We start from the raw sequence: 20,429 nt of genomic DNA, 5'->3' as shown, positions 1-20,429 counted from the left end.
TCTGAACCAGTTGTCTGTTTATTTTTTGGAAAGCACGTCTGCTGGTTTGGGCCAACACCTTTGGCCCCCACAAGGCTGGGGGCCCTGAGAACCGAGACCACCCTGAGCCCGCTGACAAGCAGAGAACAGCCGCCCAAACTCAGGGCCATTAACAGTACAAAAAGTAACAAAACTGAATTTGTGGCTTTCTCTCCCAAGCTTTGAAAGGAAGCAGTCCGGGCTACAAAAGCCTAGAAGCGTTGCGTAAGAAGTGTTAAATCTACAGCAAATACGTCTTGTAAAAACTCAATAAATTATATATATAGATATAGATAAACTTGTAACATCTAATAACATCTGAACCTGCATGCAGGGCTGCCCCCCCCCCGCCCCGAAACTGCCTCCCCGCCTGGAACACATGGCAATTAGAAGAACCTGTATGAAAATACCAGCTTGCTTTGAAGTCTAAAAAAATAAATCTCCTAAAGAAAAATCCTATCGAAATCTACTTCTCCTGCAAAAGAAGGCCAAAGGAAATAAAATATCCGCTCGGAATCATCTCGAACTATTAACGACCCTTTAGGGTGCCAGGGGGCTGGCTCTGGCCTTGGGGTGTGGGCTGGACACACCCTCAGCAATGCCCCTAAACAAAGCATAAACCATCTCACTGTTAATAAGTTAAAACTTAAGCCTCTGCCGTGCAGCTGGCTGAACGCTAGGAGCCTGGGGAGTGACGGGGACACAGGCTCTGGGGGTCGATAAATAGCTTTACACACATACAGGTCCAGGAACAATTTTTAAAACAAAACTGCGGTGCCAGAAAAGCCCCTCCAACCTCTGCTGGTTTTTGCGTCTCAACAGCGAGCCCCCAGGGCGCCTCGCTCGACTAGGGCACCCCGGCCCCTGCACCCTCAGGCCCCGTGCCTCAGTTGCACCAGCCTGCCTCTTCCATATAGATATTTATATATATGTGTATGTGTATATCATATACACAGCATCTATTTATATAAATGTACACTCATTTCTGGAATAAACCTTTCGGATAGAAGTTAAAGGCTCCCGCCTTCAGGTACCCGTAATTTCAGTCTCTGAGGGTCAAGGTGGGAAGTGGGGAGGCCTGGAGGTGGGGAGCCGCTAACACTCACCCCAGGCGCAAGGTGCCACTTGGGTGGGAGGTGTGCCACATGGGGGCTTCCCTGTAGGCTCAGCTTGGGCACTTGGAGAGGGGGCCTCAGCCCACTCTGGACACTGGAGCCCGGCCCGCCCCGATGCTCCCTGTGGGGTGGCAGCGGGGGTCAGGGGAGCCTGGGGAGGGGCCCGGCTCCCTGCCCTGAGGGGCCCCACGGGAGGAGCCCCTTACATTCTACGTCCAGTCCACCGGTGCTGCCGGCCCAGGTGGCCAGGAGGTCACCGTACAGCAGGGCGGGCACGCCGGGGACCCCGAGCACACACGAGTGCACACATGCACACATGTGGAAGTTGTCTGTCCATCTGTCCACCTGTTCCAGGTCTTGAGCCCAGGCCGGTGAGACCCGTTGGTCACAGCACACCAGCGGCAGCACGGCAGGCTGGGGTCCGCTCTCACGCTGATGGGGGCTTGGCCCGCAGGCCGCGGCCCTTCACGTCCGCGAGCCCCCGCTGCCTGGCGGGGCCGGGGGCAGCAGGTCATGGGCGAACACGGAGTCGTCCCCTGAGGAGCCGGAGCTGGGGGTGTCCTGGCCGCCCGGCGAGTACTGCTCGAAGGGCACCGACAGGTCGAGGTACTCCTGCGGGCGGGCCGGGGTTGCGGTCAGTGCTACGCCACCTCCAACGCCCGAGCTGTCCAGGCCCGGGGCGGGGGGTGGGCGGGGGGCGGCAGTGGGGCCCGCACTCACGTCTGTGGATGTAACGGTGAGCACGCGGTCCAGGTCTTCCACCAGCTGCTTGAAGGTGGGCCTCTGGGAGGGCACGGCGTGCCAGCACTCACGCATGATCATGTACCTGCGGGCGGCACTCAGGTGGGCCCTGCCCTGCGCCCGCACACCGTGCCAGTCCCCCTCCCTTGGGAACAGCCTCGAGGCCGGCCCTCCCGCTGCCCGGGGGCGGGGCTCAGTGGGGGCCCAGCGGGGTCCGAGGTGACAGGCGGGTGCGCGCGCTCACAGATCGTGCGTGCAGTTGGCCGGCTTGTCCATGCGGTGGCCTTCCTTCAGCAGCTTGAAGAGCTCCTCCACGGGGATGCCGGGGTACGGCGAGCCCCCCAGCGTGAAGATCTCCCAGAGCAGGACACCGAAGGACCAGCTGTGGGCGGCGGGGGCGCGGCACCGTCAGCCCACCCTGCCGCCCGTGGTCCCCCGTGCATGCGGAAGCCCCAGGACAGACCCCAGTGGGGTGCAGGGGGCTACTGATGGTGGCCGGCTCTGCCCCACAGCTCCCCGGCCCCTGCCCTGGTGTGGCCTGTGCCCCGCCCGGCTCCCCACCCCACCCCCACCCGGGTCTGGGGGCCACATACACGTCACTCTGGTGGGTGTAGACGCGGTCAAACAAGGCCTCGGGCGCCATCCACTTCACGGGCAGGCGGCCCTGGGAGGAGGAACGGGGCTTGTTGACCGCCAGGCGCCCTCCCGGCTTGAGTCCCCCACCCTCCCCAGGCCGGGCTCACATTGGTGGTCTTCTTGTAGTAGTCGAGGTTGTGCACGTCGCGGGCCAGGCCAAAGTCCGCGATCTTCATCACGTTGTCCTCGGTCACCAGCACGTTGCGGGCGGCCAGGTCCCTGTGGATGCACTGGGGACAGGACCGGGGTTGAGGCGGTCGCCACCGGCTGCTCCCTCCGCCCCCCCGCCGGCCCGGCCCCGCCAGTGCTCACCTTCTGCGAGGCGAGGTACTCCATGCCCCGCGCCACCTGGTAGGCGCAGGAAACCAGGTCCTTGAAGGTGAGCTGCTCCTCGGGCAGCCGGCAAGTGTCGAAGGAGTAGTCCGTGCCCGGGGGCCGCCGCGCCCGCAGGTACTCCCGCAGGTTGCCCTTGGCCGCGTACTCCACCAGCACGTACAGGGGCCCTGCGAGCACCGGGGTCTCAGAGGGGGCTGCACCTGGGGGCCGCCCGCCGCCCGCCACGGGCCCAGCACCCACCGCCCTGCGTGCAGGCGCCCAGCAGGTTGATGATGTTCTTGTGTTTCCCGATCATCTTCATCATCTCCATCTCGGACACCAGGTCCGACAGGTCCTTATCTGTGGCGTCATCTGTGCGGGGAGGGGGTTTTGTCAGGCTGGGCCGCCCCAGCCTTGTCCAGGCTCCCCTCGCCACGTCCCTCCATCACCTTTCAGCATCTTCACCGCCACCGTGACAGGCTTGGCAGCCCGGTCCTTGTCGATGCCGATAGCCTCCGCCATGACCACCTGGCCGAAGCAGCCCTCCCCGAGAGGTTTGCCCAGAGTCAGCCTGGCGGCAAAAGCAGAGAAGCGATGAGCACGCCCGCCCGCTCGAGGCACTGTCCCAGGCAGCCTGAGGTGCAGTGCCACCGCCTCCAGGAAGCCCACCACCCTCGCCCCGGCGACCGTGCTCGTGCTGGTGGAGGACCTTACCCCCACCCCCCCCACCGCGGCCTCTGGGCCGGTGAGAGCACTTCCTGGGGCGGGTCCTCCCCGCCACGCCCCAGCCCCATCTCCGGCAGTGGCCTACCTGATTCCCATCTGAATGCAGCCGGGTCCGAGTGGGGCCCCTCCCCACCACCGGCCCCCACCGTGTGTGCGCCCCCCGCCCCCCCGGGCCAGGGCCCCAGGCCTTCGCACACCACTGACCGGGCCCGGGACAGCTCCCACTTGGGGTCGGCGGGCAGCTCGAGCTCAGAGACGTTGGCCAGCGCGGGGCCCTCCCCCGAGGACAGCCGGGCGATCCGCACCAGCGGCGTGTTGGAGCTCATGGACGAGCTGGACTCCAAGGACACCTGCTTGGGTCAGCAGGGGCAGGTTGGTGCTGCGGGGCCGCACGGCCGGGGCGCGGGGGCGAGGGTGCGGCCCCCTCGGACCGTAGGCCGAGGCCAGGCCTGGGATGGCTGCCTGACTCCTGCACAGCACTGAGCGAAGACTTCTAACATGCTCTGTGCCCAGAGTGACCCGGCTCTGTGCGGTGACCACAGAGACCACTGAGGGCTCGGCGCCCCCCACAGCAGAAGGGCTGTCCCCGGGCAGGCCCCAGGCCCCAGGCCTTGACACTAGGAAGGGGACTGAGCGTGGGAGCCCGGGAGGCCGGGGCAGGGGCACGGGCGGCTCGGAACCTGGTATCTACTTTCTGTTACCTGTCGCTTGAGCGGGAAGCGGGAGACCTTGTGCACGGCGGGCGAGCCCAGGCCCTTCTTGGGGGGGCTGCGCAGGCGGCAGAGGGTCACAGCGGCCACCACCAGGATGAAGAGGAGGAAGCCCACCCCGTAGCTGAGGACACCTGCGTACACACTGCCAGCCTCACCAGCCTCCACCAGCTCCTCCTCAGCTGCAAAGACACGGGCGTTGGGGGCCTGGCCCAGCCTCCCAGGAGCCCCCGCGGGCCGCCCTGGGCCGGGCCGGGGGCTCAGCTCCCCTGGTGCGAGCGCTGAGGCCTGAAGGGCCTACTCGTTGAAGGTCCAGCAGCCAGAAATGCCTGGGCCAGGAGGGGCAGACCCAGGACAGAAAGAGCCCAGCGGAGCCAGCGGCACCCTCACCCGCCACCCGGGAGACACCAAAGCCACCGTATCGGCTGCGGGGGACCCCGTTGGGATGGGGCGCTCGAGGGAGGCCCTCTGCGCCAAGACAGGGCCGTGTGGGCTCTGTCCCCATACCGGGCACAGGGCCTGGCTCGAGGGCTCTGCGGTCCCCTGCCTGTCCCCGATGGCGTTGGCGTGTCCCGAGCTGCAGCCCCGAGAGGACAGGCGCAGAGCGAGCGCAGCAGGAGCTGGTACCTGGCAGCACCACCAGCCACGCAGAGTGATGGGAAAACCCGATAGAATTGCCCGCCAGACACGTGTACTCCCCCGCGTCCTCAAAGGTGACATTGCGCAAGGACAGAACCTCTAGCTCCTTGTCGGTGGTGTTAGCGCCCGCCGTCTACAAAGAAAGAACAGAGCGCGATAGGAGAGCGCCAGCACCTCCCGCGGGCACCACAGCCAGAGTCCACGCGGCGACGATCCAGCTAGGCTGCAAGGAAAACGCCGCCACCACCACCATGGCCACGGCCACGGCGGCCGAGGGCCCCCTGCCTCGTGCGTCCACACCGAGCCTGAAGCCAGTCCCTCCACCGGCAAGTCCTCTGTCCCAGGTGAGCCAGGCGTGCGACCGGCAGCACAGCAGGAGGGGTTAGCGCGCACCAGGAGGGGAGGCGGGCGGGCAGGCGACAGAGATGGGCAGGAAGTGAGCAGCAGCGGGAGCAGGGGCCAGAGAGAGGGATGGAGGGAGAGCGCGAGAGCCAGAGCAGAGGAAGACGGGCTCCGGCCCGGCCTCGGGGCTGAGGTCCTCCGGGCAGGGGGGTGGGGGGAGGAGTGCGCACGGGGGTGCAGGCGGGTCGGCACAGGCCACGGGGGCTCAAAGCAGGCGGTCACGGCGGAGGCCAGAGAGGCGGCGGCGCAGATGTGGCCACGCCAGGAGCAGAGTGTGAGCCGGGGACGGGGCACGAGCGGCGGGGCGTGCGGGTGGGCGCAGGGCCAGGGCGTCGGAGCTGGAGCTCGGCGTGCCAGGCAGGCGTGGGACAGAGTTGTTACCTGCTTGGGGCCCGTGAACACGCAGCCAAAAGGCCTTCTCAGCCACGCCTATGAAATTGGAGGCTCGACAGAGGTACTCGCCCCCGTCGCGCTCGGACACATTGGCCAGGCGGAGGCGCGCGTCGGCCTCCACACTCTCACTGATCCACGACTGCAGGGACAAGAGACCCGGCTCAGGCGCGGAAGCCCCGCCGGGCATGGAAGTGGCCGCGCAGGAGCGGGCCTGTCTAGACCCCAGGCTCTGAGGCTCTGAGACCCCCAAGGCACGGATGGGCAGACTAGGCTGTGCCAGCTAGGAAGGCTGCCTGGAGGCGGCTGTCGTCTCCGCGGATGTGCCTTCCCCTCATCCACCCCAACAGCCCGGGGCGCAGCCCTGGCTGGTGGCGCTCAGAGAGGCCCTCCCAGGGCGCTGGAGCTGCCCACCGCGGGGGCCCCGGCTGCCACACGGCTGGGCCGAGCGCACCCGGCACCACCCCGCGGCTAGTCTGGACCCCTGCTCCCGCCCCGCAGGCCCATCTCGTCTCTAAACAGATGTTTCTCTTTGGGCTGCAAGTGTCGCAATCACCCCAACTCGGGGGGCCCCCACCCCCGGGGCCGTGGGAACAAAGCTCAGGCGGTCCTGCCCTGAGGGCCCAGTGAGGTGGGCGGGTGGCCGTCTGAAGGCAGACAAGGGCGCAAGGACACAGGGCTCACTGTAGGTCCTGGCGTGCTGGGCCGGGCCCCACCTCCCGAGCCGACCCCCCCCCCCCCCCCGCTGCTTCTCCCCACAGGTCCAAAGCCTGTGCCCCGACCCCCGTCCCTTAAACACGACAGGCCTCCTGCCTGGGATGCCCTCCCTGTCCCCGGCGAAAGGGGCCCCCGCGGGGCCGGGCCTGATGGCTCACCTGCAAGGAGTCCCCCGCCCCCAGCCCGCCTGCCCCACCCAGCCAGCGGCGCGGCGGGGCCCACCTTGAGCACCGTGACATAGGGTGTGCCGTCGGGCCCCACTTTGCTGCCGTTCACCTCCACGTGCTTGAGCCACTGGATGTGGGGCTGCGCGTCGCTGTACACCTTGCAGTGGAATTCCACGTCGCTGCCCAGCACCGCCGTCTGGTTGGCGGGCAGCCCCGCCTGCAGGATGGGCCGGTGCGGGGAGCGCTCTGCGGGACAGGGGGCGCTCAGAGGCTGCCTGACCCGCGCCCGCTTGCCGCCCGCACCCGCCAGCCCGGGCCTCACCCAGCACGTCCAGGGTGTACGTCTGCCGGATGCTGCCGAACTTGTTCTCCACGACGCACGTGTAGTTGCCGCGGTCCGAAGGCACCACGCTCTCCATGACCAGGCTCCACTGCTGGTGCCGCAGCTGCAGGTGGACACGGGTGAGCGGACGGCGGGCTGTGCCCTGCTGGCCGGCACCGAGGCCCCAGCGCCCCCCGCCGGACCCACCTTGATGCCCCCGATGCGGTGCTCGCCTCGGAACTCCTTGCCGTTCTTCAGCCAGGAGATGGACGGGGTGGGGTTGCCGGCGGCTGGGCAGCGGAAGCGAACCGTGTTGGCCGCCGGCACCGCCAGCAGCTTCTTGTCCATCCGCTCGGGCCGTGTCCAGTAAGGGGCCCCTGCTGGCAGAAGGGCGCGGGAAGGCTGTGACCAGGGTGGGAGTAGAGGCCTGCCTGCCCCGCGCCAGCCTCAGTCTCCCCTCCTGTGTAGGAAAGGTCGGCCTTTTGAAGACCCCTGCCTGGGCTGGACGAGCCTTCGGTGGCCTCAGGTGGCCACCTCCCGGCATTCAAAAGCCAGGTCCCCTCCCTTCCCGTCCACTTCCCTCAAGCACCTCCTCCAGCCGAGAGGACCCCGGGCGCCACACCACGGCCCAGGAGCCTTCACGACGCAAAGGTGTCCTCCCAGGGGAGCACCCACCCACCCAGGCAGGCCCACCAGAGGGGAGACGCAGCCCGCAGAGGGACCAGGTCACAGCGGGCTAGGAAGCCCGGCTGCATGCACGGGCAGGGCCAGGCCTCGGGAGCTCACCAGGAGGCAAGACCCAGCCACCCGCAGAACCCGGAGCCTTGAGACCGGCCAGGAGCCACTCTCCACACCATGGGCGCCAGGTGGGGACGCGGTGAAAGGGTGTCTGGGAGGCCCTGCTCCCCCATCCTGTTTTCCAGGACCGTCCCACCCCCACCCTCACAGCCCAACTGGCTTTTCTCCCTTGGGGCTGGGGTGAGGCTGCATTCCCACCACGGGGAGGCTGGGTGGGTGTCCCCAGGAGGGAGGGAGCCTTTCCCCGCGACCCTGCTGCCATCCGTGCAGCCACCTCCGAGAGGGTGCCGAAGCCCGGGTGGGGAACAGTGTGGGCAGGCGCCGGGGGTGGCGCCTCCAGAGCTCTGGGGGCCGGTGTCAGAGACCCCAGGGTGGCCCGGGGAGCCCGGCAGGGAGGGGCCGTTCCCTGGGACTGGAGACCGCGATGCCTTCAGGAAGGCAGCTCTGCCAGCAGCCCTGCTGCGTGGCCCTGAGCCCACTCAGGAAGAAGAACGCCAACCCCCTGCCTGGGACGGCCAGGGCGAGCGGGACACACAGGGGACAGGCGGGAGGCGGCGGGGCGCCCGCCGGGCCCTCACCCCCGTCCCGCATCTCGGGGCATCTCAAACTCAGCTCCTCCAAAACCAGACGCCACCTCCCTGAGCCGGCCCCCGCCCGCTGGGCAAAGCCCTTGCTGCTCACTGTTCCAGGCGCTGTCACCTCAGCCTGTCACCGGAAAGCACCGCGCAGCCCCTTCACAGTGGTATGCCGGGACCTGCTGTCCCTGCTGCTCAGCGCCACCCCCCCCCCACCCACACTGTCTCAGTCGCCCCCCACCGGCCCTAACCCCTCTGTCCGCTGCCGCCTGCCCTGTCTCAGTCACACGTGGGACGGGCCACCTCGCCCACAGGCCTCACTGCCCCGGCCCCGGCCACACCGGCCCCCCGGCTGCTCCTGGAGCCCCGGGCCCCAGTCCCCTCCCCACAGCACGGTGCCCCATCCCACCCGTCACCTGCCACCCGGAGCCCAGAGCTGGGCACGCATCGCCGCCACCCCACACTAAGGGGCCCCCACGGAGGTGGCCCCCAGACCTCGGTCTCTCCCCTGCCTGGTGAGCAGGGCCCCAGTGGGAGGTCGGTCCCCAGCCCTGGGCAGCCCCGCGCGCCTGGAACCCGGCCTCACCTGTGTCTTCAGCTTCGTCTTCCCCATCTTCATCGTCTCCTGAGGACGGAGCATCTGTAGCGCAGGCGAGAGGGAAATGTGGGAGGTGGCCCTGCAACCAGGCAGGGGCCCCTCACTCCGACGGCGCCTCCGGGGGCCTCCCCTCCCCCAAGGCCACCAGGACCCTCGGGAGCGTCGTGGGCCCCAGCAGGCCCTACCTGTCACGCGCACGGTGAAGTGGCACAGGACACTCTGCGTGAGGCGCTGGCGGCAGCTGTAGGCCCCGGCGTCCTCATGGGAGGCGTTGAGCACCTGCAGCCGCTGCGGCCCCACCAGGATGCGGTCTGAGGGCGCCAGCCCCACGCCGTCCTTCACCCAGACCGTGGGCCCTGAGGGAGCCCCCGCGGGCCAGTGGCAGCTCAGCTCCACGATGTCCCCGCTGCCAAAGACCAGCTCCTGCTGGCCAGGCTCAGGGCCCGGGACCTCTGCGGGCAAGATGGGGGCCCGTGAGGCAGGCGCCCCCCAAACCAGGGGCGCCGGGGGGAGGCTGGGGCCTGTGGGGGCTGAGGTGGGCCCAGGAGACGGAAGAGCCTGTGGTCCTGCCGACTGTCCCACAGGGCCGGGCGCGGGCACTGTTCGTAGTGCCACCAGGTCTCCGTCCCGAGGACGACCCTGCTGTGGTAGCGCTTACGTAGAGGACACGCGAGGAAGCGGGAGGGGCCGCTCCAGTCCAGCACTGTCTGTAGACACGGAACACTCCAGTTTCAGAGCGTCCAATTTTCCTTTGATTCTTTTCAGTGATTTAGAAATGCAGCATCCGCTCCGACCTCACGGGCAGCAGCGAAGCAGGAGGTGGGCGTGCTGTGTTTGGCCGACCTCAGCTAAAACAGAGGCTCGGAGGTGGGGACGAGCGGGGTAGTGACAAGACAATTCATCCCAGGAGGGGGTGCCCACCTGGTGCCCCCCACCCCTCATCTTGGCTTCAAAACCAGTTCGGGACCTGCCCAGCCCCAGAAGGGAGCGCCGCAGTCAGACAACACCCCCAAGCCTTCCAGAAGAGCCCCAAGCTGATGCCGGCAAGGCCAGCCCAGAGTGGAGGCTCTCAGGGGCATGGACAGCCTGAACCCCGACTCAGACTACACCTCCGCAGTAAATCAGAGAGAACACATACCCAGAAGGAGGCTAGAAATACACAGACGTGGTACCAGTTGTGGCCAGTGGGGTGAGGGGACCTAGGACCCCTCATCTTACAGATGGACACAGGCGAGGGGAGGAAGACTGCAGACTCGGCTGGCGGCGAGGCCAGAGCAGGCACCGCCAGGCCAGGCTGAGGAGGCCCGGCCCACCTCTCCCCGCAGGTGCCGAGAAGTCGGGGTGGAGGGTCCTTGCCGAGGGCGGATGTCCACTGTGGCCCCTGCGCCCCTCCCCTGACCAGTGGCTGTCCAGATCCCAAGGGGCCAACAAGGCCTGGGACCCAGGGGCTGACCAGCCCCCCCAGGCCTCCCTGCCAGAGCTGGGCAATGCACGGCGCAGGCAGGCAGCCTGGGCTTTGGGCCCGGGACAGGGGTGGGTGGTCCCACCACGCAGACCCAGCTGGGTCGGTCACACCGTTACTTGTCATTCTGCCGACGCACGGCCTAGATTCGAGGGCCCAGCTGCCCGTTCTGGCCACGCCAGTCCCTGGCTCCTCTGACGGGCCCCATTCTGCCCCCCACCTCAGGAGGTTCCACAAGCTCGGCGCCCACCAGAAGGGTCCCTGAAGTGCCCATGGGGTCTGCATTCCCAGGGTCCCCACAGTCAGGGGGCTCCTGGCTTGACTTGCAGACCCCCAGTCCCGGCCACAGTGTTATGTGGGGACCACCCAGTGCCGGGAGCCGGCTGAGGCCCCCCAGAAGGCCGAGAACAGGCTGGCTGCGGCTGCCTCAGCCCCAGGCCCTGGCCCAAGGGCAACAGTGGTTGGTTCCGGTTTGGTCTGGGTGGCAAAGGCAGGTCAAGCCATCCGCACAAGTATTCGCTTCAACCTGGTCCAGCAGGGGGCTGGGAGGACCCAGCACTCCGCCGAGGGCCAGCCCCGGACCTGCCCAGGACCCTGCTCCACTAGGTGGCCGTAGAGGCCGGGGACCTCCGGACCAGGGCAGGGACGGCAGTAGCACCTCCACTTCCTGCAGATCCGATCCACTCCGCGCCACAGAGGACCCGGGGGAGACCAGGCAACGCCAAGGAGGGGGCGGCGGTGGTGTCAGGCGGGGGACACAGAGTGACGGGCAGGGCCCGAGGGGGCACTCTGCCTAGGGGCGGTGGCCTACTCAGCTCCCACCACAATGGCCTCAGGAAGGAGGCTTTCTTGATCAACAAAAGGGGGCCCGTCCACACCCACACAGGCACTGGCGCCACACACGTGGGAAGACAAATGTCCTCTGTGCCATGGTGGGTGCCCACGTGCCATGCGGGGGTAGGCAGAGGTGGAATGTCCGCCCCCGTGGGTCCCACAGCACCTGTTCCAGCCTGCACCCCCACCGAAGGCCTGAGCTCGGTGAGGGGGCCGCCAAGGGGTACTGTGTCCTGGAGGGGCCAAGCCGGGCCTTCGGGCACGTCTCCCAGGCCCAGAATCCTCCTGAATCTGCCACTCACGGGCCCCGTGACTCAGTTTCCCCCACTGGCAGGCCAGGGGGGCCACCACAAGCAGTTAAAGCACTGGAGCCGGTGAAAATAGGGGGCGCGAGACCTCCCTGCCCCAGGGCTACACCCCAGGATTGATGTCCACCAGGCCGCAGCCGGAGTGGTGCCAGCCTGCTCCGGAGGGCCGCGAGCCCTGCTGGCGGAACTCGCTCCCGGTTTGGGGTCACTACAGTTGAGACCCGCTCAATGCATGTGGGGTGTGCAGGGGTCGGGCCACCCTCCGTGAGAGGGGCCTGGAGGAGACCCCAGGAAACAAGCATCAAATCCAGACCCGATTCAGAGGAGGCGCCTGGAGCTGACGACGGAGGAAGAGCAAAGCCCTCTGGCTCTGGATGTGGGTGAAGGTCTCTGATGCCAGGTACATGCTTTAAATAGCCGGGAGGCGCGCCCCAAAGGGACCGTGAAGTCATGGCCTTCCTGCCTCCCCAGTCCCCTCCCCACCCGGAAACAATATGAAAAGTTTCGTAACAAAGTGAGGAAAAGAAAGGGGTGGGATCCAGAGGCCTGGCGGGCTAATGAGGGCTTACAGGATTATCCAGCCTAATCCTCCAGCAACCCTTCCGTTATCCCGCACAGGCGAGGAAACTGAGGCTGCAGGAAAGCAACCAGAACCAGGGTGGGCAGCCAGCAGCCTCGGGCCCAGCAGGGCCTGGGGTCAGGGAGCCCCCCGGTCCCCCAGCCTGAAGAGGCTCCTCACCTTTCATTCACTTGTAAATCACTCAGGCCGGCCTGGCCACCCGCTCCCCCAAACCGGTACCTGGGCAGACGCCCCGCCTACCTCCTCAAGGAGACCCCTAGCTCCCCTCTAGGTGCAACTGTACAATGGGGCGCACCAGGCCCCAGATAGGGCCCCAGGTGGGACTTGAGGGCCTGGGGGGGCGGGGGCACCTTTGGCTCAGTGCAGGGGCTCAGAGGCCAGAGGTCCAGCCTCAGGCTCAGCGCAGGTTAATGAACCACCCAGAGGCCCGCGGGGCTCAAAGTCCAGCCCTGAGGAGGAGCAGGTGGGGGAGGGTGCCGCCAGCGCCTTCCTGGGAAGTACCCTCACCCCCCGAGGCCCCTCCTGGCCGGGGGGGGGGGCACCCATCAACCTTCCTGCCTGGCGGGGGCCCCCGCCAGTGGCTTCGTGCGGAGATGGAGGCCGCCCTGGCGGGGCCTGGGGTGGCCAGGGCAGTCCAGCGGCGGACACCTTCCCCAGTGTCCGTGACCCCTGCCAGCTCCGGCTCCGTAATTTATGTTCCCCGGGAAGTGCCAGGCTGGGACCTTTGTAAATTTCGCGAGGCCTTTGTATTTTTACTGCCTGGCCCGTGGCCCAGCTCCTTCAGGAACCGGATTAGGCTTATTGACCTATCAACTCACTACCTGTTTCACCAACTTTACTGCGGGGACAGGGGCCCCGGTGCGCGGGCACCCCAGCCCCTGGGGGGGTCCTCAGGACGCTCTACCCCAGGCCCGCATCTGGTGGGGGCGCTGCCAGTTTCCCGAGGCGGGGAAGGAGGGGGCCACTGCCCCACCTCCGCGCCGCAGGGGGTCCGGGAGGTCTGGAGCTCCGCCCACCGCCCCCTCCCCCGGGGCTATTTGACATTCCCCGGCCGTAGGGAGTAATATCTTTATCTGAATGCGAATGCTAATTCGGGGCTCCCCCCGCGGCCGCCTATTCTGCGCCCCTGGAAGCGGGGGCCGCCCTAGCAAGCGCTAAAAGCGCGCCCTGACCTCCCGACGGCCTCTGTCACGCCGCTGAATGACACGCACATTCAAGCGCCGAGCCCACTTTCATTCATAAAAAAATGACATTGTTCCGGGAGGCCGCAGCCGCCGCCGGAGGAAGGGGCGCGGGGGACGCAGGGAGGGGCGGGCCGCCATCTGCCTCCGTCCAGCCCGCGGCCGCCGCCTCCCTGGCACTGCGCGCCCGCAGCCGCTCGACTCACACCTCCCCGCGAGGCCCGGCCGCCATCAATGCGCGGTCTGTGGCCGCGCCGAGGTACAAAGGAGAGGCTGTTCGGGTCTCGCCCGGGTGGGGCGTGAGCTCACCGGGCGAAGGCCTCCCTCCGCGCCGCCGCCGGGCTGGGGACAGCGGTGCGCGCAGCCCCCTCGCCCGCGCCGATCCTCGCCAGCGCCCCGGAGTTGTTGGTCTCCAGGGGGCGGGCTCCCTACGGCCTCCCCTCTCTGCCGGGGCCTGGCAGCGCGTGTGCGGGGCGTGGGCACCCGGAGCGCTCGGCCGGGCGCAGCGTGGGTCAGCGCGCGCTGCACCTCGAGGGCCTTGTGCGTGTGCGGGTCAGGGCCCGGTGCCAAGACGCGCTCCCGCCCCGCCCCTGCCCAGGCTCTACGGGCCCTCCTCGCAGACCCTCGACGTCCCGCTGGACCTTGACCGCCAGCGGGGTTCCGCGACTCCACATCGCTCGGACATCCGCCCTCTCACCTCCCGGCCCCCGCCTGGCGTTCGCTGCACACCCCTGGGGGCAGTCATCTTAACTCACAGGGCATGAGAGCTGGGTGGGGGGAAACGGAGGCACTAGGTGTCACCTGGTCATGCAGGCCACTGAGGGGCTGGGGCCCGGCCCCGGGCTGACGCACTCTCATACCCTCCCTCCAAAGTCCAACCTCTCGCTTTGGCTGACGCTGGCCACGAACTGGGGCCCGAAGGGGGCTGGGGGGAGAGGCACCAACAGCAGAAACTGTCCGTCAGTGCAGAACCGGCGGAACAATGGGAATCGTGGAAACGCAGTCCCCAAGCCCTCCCGACAGCGCCCGGGAGCAGGCTGCGCCCCACTGGGGAACCGCTGGGGGCGGGGGTTGCGGACGCCACCGCGGTGCCCGGCTCGCCGCCGCAGCCTCGCACTTGGGTGGCAGCCCTGCGGCTCCAGGCGCCCCACAAACTGCCGCGCCAGCTCTGGCCCCGATCCCCGGGGAGGGAGGGCGGCAGAAACCCGGACGCTGGCCCCGCTATGCCAGCCCAGAGCAAGCCCTGGGGCCCACTCTGATCTCCGGCGCCCCACACCCACCCAGGCGCCCGTTCCCCGGCCCCGACGCTTCTGCCTGCCGGGGCCCAGTGCCCCTCCCCAGTACCCGTCGGGTCCTTCCGTACCTGCTGCTCTCCGCACGACGCGCTGCTCCATGCCCGGGGACCCGGAGACGGCGCCGGTCATCACGACTGCCACGGCCACAAAGAACGCGAGGGCGCAAGCCGGGGCGCCCATAGCTGGGGAGGGTGTTACGACGTCCTCAGGCGGCGCGCGCCAGCATGCTGCCCCCCATGGCCCGGTTCTGGCACCGGCGGGAGGGCGCCACTCGGGAGTCTGTTGGAGGAGGCAGGCAACTCGTTACTCGGGCGCGCAGGGGCGAAGGCGGCGGTGGCAGGGCTCCTGCGCCCCGGCCCCTCCGATCCCCGTCCGCCCCGCCCGCCGCCGCCGCCCAGGGCTCCCGGGCCGCCTGGCGCCGGCCGCCGCCTCCCCGCCGCGGTCCCTCCCTCCCCCTTCCCTCCCTGGCTGCTGCAGAGCCCTCCCAGGGCGGCGGCGGCGGCGGCGGCTGCAAACTTTCCAGAGCTGGAAGCCCGCGCCCCGGCCGGGCCCCGCCGCAGAGACCGCTCGGGATCCGAGCCCGCCGCGCGCTCTGGACCTGCCGCGCGCCCGCCTGGTCCCCTCGCGCCCGCCGGGTCCCCACGCACCAACCTGGCAGCAGCGGGCGCCCGACTCACTGAGCGCGGCTCTGGCTCGCGCTCGCTGCCCGCCGGCCCAGCGCCTGCGCCCCGTCCCACCGGCCGTCGGCTCGGCGGTGCGTCCGTGCGCCCGGCCGAGCTGGACCGCGCGGCGCCAGCTGCCCGCGCCGCCGCCGCCGCCGCCGCCACCGCGCACTGAGCCCGGGCTGCCCGGCGCGCGGCAGCCAGTGGGGGCCGGCCTGCGCCCGCCCCGCCCCGCCCCGGCCACGCCCGCTCTGGCCCGCTCGGGCGCGGGGACACGCCCCGCCCCTGGGGCGGTCCGGAGGCGGGGCCGCGGCTTGCCTCGCCTCTGCCCGCGGAGGGGATTAGAGGGGGCGGGGCGGGGCGGGGGCGCCCGGCGGTCTCGGAGGGCGTGGGAGCCCGGCTCCGCGGCGAGGCCCCCAGTCGCGCCGCTGGGCCCTGCGCTGAGGGCGGCCCCGCGCGGGCGCACAGAGAGCCCGAGCGCAGGCTTCTATTTGCACAGCGCGCAGTCCCGGTTAGCACCCGGCCGCCCACCAGGGGCCCAGGCCCCGGAAGGCTGGGAGGGAGGGGGCGGTGTAGAGAGGGTGGTCTCTGGGGGTGAAACGTGTCGGGGAGGCTTCACAGAGAAGGAGCTGCACAGGCTGAGCCCGGAGGCGTGAGCAGCACAGAAAGCCTGGGGGCGAAGGACACTTCTGCCTGCCCGCCTGGGGTTGAAACGCTAGGGGACTCCGGAAGCTGCGGGCTCGCCCCTGCGTTTATTAAGCGACTGTTGCACACGCTTTATTAAGCGACTGGAGCTCAGCTGCGTGAGTGCCTCGCCAGAGAGGCTCACTTACCCCCACTACCCCAGGAGGAAGAAGTTTGGAGATGGGGTACTCGCCAGACATCAGAATGGAGAGCAGCGCTGGGGGGCCCTGGGTGGGGGATGCCAACCCTAGGGCTCGGAGGAAGGCCGAGGGGGGAGCTGGTGGCAGAGCCTGAGCTGCCAGGGATGTGCGGGGTCCTGGGGCGCTGCAGGGCAGGAGGACCCAGTGTGGCTGTGGCTTCTGTGTCCCCCTTCGCAAGGAAGAGAGCTCTTCTCTCACTTTCAGGCAAGCCCAGGGGGGCGGGGACCTGCAGCAGCCAGACAGGGGAGAGGGTGACCTGGCTTGGGTCTGCGCTGCCCCAGCCAACTGCCTCTGGCCCACCTGGCTCGTGGCTTCTTGGACTCAGTTTGCTCATCAGGGAAATGGACAATGAAAGCCCCTGTGTGAACTGCTGCTCCTGCCATCCCACAGCTCCGGGTGCAGCCTCTGAGGCTAGACCTCAGGACCCTGGAAGGTCCCACTCCTCTGTGCCCACCCGACAGATGAGCGCCTCTGCTGTATGCTGCCCTCGTTGCCTGCTCTGGTCAAACCCATGTCCCCCAGACTGGCCAGGGGCATCATCAGCTTCTGTGTGGGTCTGGCCAATGGGCAGCACGAGAGGGAGATGGGCACTTCCGCTGTTCCTGAAGGGTGGGTGTGAGCCCCCCTGTTCCTCCAGTGACAGGCCTCGGTTGACCCCTGGGTACTAGACACCCTGGATTCCTTTCCTAGGGCTGCTGTCGCAAATTTCCACAAACCAGTTGCCTGAAATTTAGTCTTTCCCCGTTCTGAGGCCAGCAGTCTGAAATCAGGGTGGGGCCATTCCTCCCACCTGCTCCCCACCCCCCGGCCCCGCCCCAGGCTCTAGGGGAGGATCCTTCCCGCCTCTTCCCGCCTCTTGTGGTTCCTGGATCCCTTGGCTTGTGGCTGCGTCGCCCCGATCTCTGCCCCCATAGTCACATGGCTTCTCTTCTGTTTTATAATGACACTTGTCGTCGGATGTAGGGCCACCCAGGTAATCCAAGCTGATCTCCTGATCTCAAGAGCTTAACATAATGACCGCAAAGGATTCTTTTTCCAAATGAGGTCACATTCCCAGGTTCCGGGGGTCAGGACATGGATCTCCCTTTTGGAGGCCCCCATCCTGCCCTTCATACACCCCACAGTGGCTGGTTTCTTTGGTGCGGCCCACAGTTTGAAGTGGTCCCTTCGCTACGGCCTGTTTCCAGTGGCACTGTCTGGTGGCATTTAGGTCAAAGTTCAGGAGCATTTGCACGGCTCTAGGCTGCAGACTCTGCCCGATTGCTTCCAGAGGGTCTGAGCACTGCCTCTTGCGAACCCCGGAGGAGTCGCTGCCCGTTTTGTCCCACCCTCGCCACCAGGGGAGGGAATTGCTTGAAGGCAGTTTTGTTATTCTTGACAAAATAATTTTATTGTTCACAATTATTGTTTCCAAGCCAGCCCGTTCAGCTGGAGCCAGTTGTTCCGCGGGGCCTTCCCCAGACGCGGGGCGAGCCGTCGTTCAGTGCACCTGCGCCCGGTTCCCCAGAGCTGGGCGAAGCCGCCTCTAGAGGAGCCGTTAGTAGCCACTATTTCATCATGGCCCTCTTGACAGAGCACTTCCCCCAAGACCCTTCTGGAACGGCCTGGCTCAGTCCTCCTGGCACCCCGGTGCGGTAGGCACTCCTCGGGCCCACTGGAGCCCGAGGTGTGGTGTTGACACGCCCCCCACTCCCCCGCGAAGTCCCCACCCCATCTCCCAAGGACCGCAGCGTAGGGAGCGGAGGTGAGGCTGAGGGCGAGGCAAGAGTGGGGGTCTGACGGGCAGCCCAGCCCAGCCCAGCCTGGTCGGTGAGTCAGAGCTGGGCGGCCCGGCTTGTTGGGGCTTGTGGTGGTGAGCGGGCTGCTGTGTGCCCTGGGCGCTGGGATCACAGCAGGCTGTCAGCAGCCAGCCCTGCATCTGCCCCTCCTTACCTCCCCTTCCAGGCCTGGGCTGACGCTGGGATCACGGCGGTGGTGCGCTCAGCAATGGGGATGTTCCTGGTGTGGACTGGAGTCTCCACCCCGCCTGCCATTCTCAGCACTCCTGGCAGGCCGCTGCTGCCACGGTGCCCGATAGGTGCCCATCGAGACCGGAGCCAGGCCTGGGAACCGGGGCAGGGGGAGCCCTGGCCAGAGCTTCCTGCTGAGCCCCCCTCAGGGACTCAGGATGGAGTGCCTGGCCCAGGGAGGGGCTGCTGGTGGGAGCTTCTCTCGGCCCTGCCACAAGGCTCAGTGCAGGGATGGGGGAGACGCAGGCCCCAAGGGGGCTTCAGGTCTCCTGTGCCAAGTCCACTTCTCCAGGAGGCTCTTGGGACCCCCAGTGGGGGGCTGCTTGGTCTTCCTGGAGCTCCCCACTACTGTCAGGGTCCCAGGGTTGGGCCCCAGGGACCAGGACAGGTCACCAAGGGACGGAGGAAGAGGACCCCCGGCTGAACTGGGCTGAGCTGGCGGCCCCCACCCCCCAAAGAAGAATGAGCAGATTTGAGAGACACCATGGCTGTTGTGGATTGTGGGTAATTTCTGCTTTTTAGATTCATTCTCAGAAAATCTGAGGAGGATTAAAAGAAAAAGCACAATTGATCTGCTCATTATAACAGAAAATTTAAAGAACATGGAGAAAAGAAAATATTCCAAGGTCCGTTGGCCAACACTAACTGCTGTACAAGATCCTTAATTTTAGCTCTGAGCTTCCCGGCAGGCTGAGCAAAAAGGGCAAGACCATGAATCATGTGCTGTCGGGAGCCTGTCTTCTCAGATGTGCTCTGACAGCCCCAGTCCAAACATTCTGGCCTTTTTGCCCCTTGGTTCACTCAGATTGCTAGACCTCAAATCCTGACTTTAGGTTTGGAAAAGGTGGTTACTCCCAGATGAGCAAAAAAAGGAGACCAGTGCTGTCTGTAGACACAGGAGAGTGGTGGTGTGGGGGAGATGGGGATGAAAGGTCAGGCTTCTCCTGCGCACCACCCCAGGCTGGGAGCAGGGGGCCCACCTCCCGGCCTGGAGCCTGGCACAGAGGGCTGCTCCCCAGTGCAGAAGGGCAGGAGGTGCTGGTGGGGGGAGAGTCTGGGTGGGGAGGGCCAGCCAGGGTGTGGGGGAGGCCCCCAAGGGGGTGGGCCTGGGAATGAGGGCAGTGGAGAGGCGGCCACCGCTGGCCAGGGAGGGGTTAAGGCCTCTACACTCCCGGGGCTGGCGGGGGCCAGGCCGGTAGCCGCTGAGCAGCTCAGAAATCTATTTTCCTAAGCACTTGGCATTTGCCTGAAACCTCAAGTGTATTTTCCCTAAGTTTTATTTTTTCTTTGACCCCAAACTCTGGTAAATTTAAGGGAAATTTAATTATGGTGTTTTGGGTCCATTTACACTTAAACCTTCTCAGCACTTTTTCCAGGACCCTTTTGGAGTTCAGCACATCTTGGGGGCCTGCTAAATGAGCGTTTTTATGATTATTATTTTTTGAAAAGGCTTTACCCGCCCCCCCATCCCCGCCCCTCCGCACCAACCTTCCTGCCAAGAATAAACAAGGCTGACTCCACAGGCTCCGGCTGAATCAGGAATCCAGGCCTAGGCCACCAGGCCAACCCCGCGTCACGCCCTCCTCCCTGCCCCTGAGCAGCCTTTTACCCTTCTTGGGATGCCGCTTCCTCTGGGTCCTGCTGACCCTTCCAGGCGGGCGTCACCTGCTCCAGGAACCCCAGCGAGCTCTGCCCTGAGCCTCAGATGCCCGCCCCGGGGCCTCGAGCCCCTGCGCTTTGCCCCTGCTAGCCCCTGCACCGGTCACCCCTGGACAAACCTCCGCCGTGCTTCCAGCCAGCGCCTGCGAGGTCAGAGTGGCCAGCTGGGCCCAGTGGATGGTGGGGGCCTCAGCGCTGACTGGCTGGAGGCTGGAGACACCATCCAGCCCAGGCGGGGGCCAGGGCACCCCCCCAAGGCTCAGGTTGGGGCGACCCACACCCTGTGGATCTGGGAACAGAAAGACTGAATTTTCAGGTGATGGCGGCTCCCGACAAAGAACCCGCAGGGGCCGGATCCTCACACCAGCCCCGTCATCAGCCCTGTTCGACAGGTGGGGACGCAGGCACACGGCCCGCCCAGGGACACTGTGCCCAGGTGGGTGCAGCTGCCCTGTCCCGGGGAGCTTTCTGCTGAGCTTGGGAAAGGTGGGTGTTCTCTGCAGTGTGTAGGGCACCCGGAGAGTGGGCTAGACCCTCCAGCCTCAGGCGGGTGCCCCGCAGTCATAGGGAGGCCGGCCCACAGGCTGCGCAGAGCTGCGTGGAGGAGGGGCTGTTTGCAGAGCGAACTCGCTGACACTGGGCAGGGACCACTGGCTTGCCGGGCAGCCACCGTCAGGGGTCCCACT

General features: G+C 66.9%; 1 protein-coding gene across 10 annotated transcripts; it reads right to left on the bottom strand.

Annotated features, from left to right (window-relative positions):
* Positions 1 to 15,349, bottom strand: FGFR3 (fibroblast growth factor receptor 3). Of its 10 annotated transcripts, none has more exons than XM_073804748.1 (18): positions 15,181 to 15,349; positions 14,598 to 14,808; positions 9,055 to 9,321; positions 8,858 to 8,911; positions 7,106 to 7,278; positions 6,899 to 7,022; positions 6,632 to 6,822; positions 4,889 to 5,033; positions 4,253 to 4,443; positions 3,756 to 3,904; positions 3,275 to 3,396; positions 3,087 to 3,197; positions 2,823 to 3,013; positions 2,618 to 2,740; positions 2,468 to 2,538; positions 2,119 to 2,256; positions 1,854 to 1,959; positions 1 to 1,745 (listed from the first exon to the last, which is right to left on the bottom strand). In XM_073804748.1, the coding sequence occupies exons 2-18, from the start codon at positions 14,707 to 14,709 to the stop codon at positions 1,599 to 1,601; spliced, it is 2,415 nt and encodes an 804-aa protein (XP_073660849.1). In that variant the 5' UTR covers positions 14,710 to 14,808; positions 15,181 to 15,349; the 3' UTR covers positions 1 to 1,598. The 10 variants fall into 10 exon arrangements, with proteins under 10 accessions (XP_073660849.1, XP_073660851.1, XP_033712396.1 ...); XM_073804750.1 differs by having other exon boundaries at positions 7,106 to 7,275; XM_033856505.2 differs by lacking the exon at positions 4,889 to 5,033 and adding an exon at positions 5,684 to 5,834 and having other exon boundaries at positions 15,177 to 15,348.
* Positions 15,350 to 20,429: the final 5,080 nt, after the last annotated feature.

Source organism: Tursiops truncatus, chromosome 5 (genome assembly GCF_011762595.2).
Source record: "Tursiops truncatus isolate mTurTru1 chromosome 5, mTurTru1.mat.Y, whole genome shotgun sequence".
Classification (NCBI taxonomy): domain Eukaryota; kingdom Metazoa; phylum Chordata; class Mammalia; order Artiodactyla; family Delphinidae; genus Tursiops; species Tursiops truncatus.
This window is presented reverse-complemented; position numbering and strand designations above follow the sequence as displayed.

What these genes read in the sequence shown, in the direction of transcription:
- FGFR3 (XM_033856505.2), bottom strand. Translation starts at nt 14,709, where the DNA reads ATGGGCGCCCCGGCTTGCGCCCTCGCGTTCTTTGTGGCCGTGGCAGTC. An exon ending in GCTTCCCGCTCAAGCGACAG is followed by an intron (nt 3,905 to 4,252) that starts GTAACAGAAAGT and finishes TGCTGACCCAAG; the next exon opens with CAGGTGTCCTTGGAGTCCAG. An exon ending in ACTACAAGAAGACCACCAAT is followed by an intron (nt 2,539 to 2,617) that starts GTGAGCCCGGCC and finishes TCCTCCTCCCAG; the next exon opens with GGCCGCCTGCCCGTGAAGTG.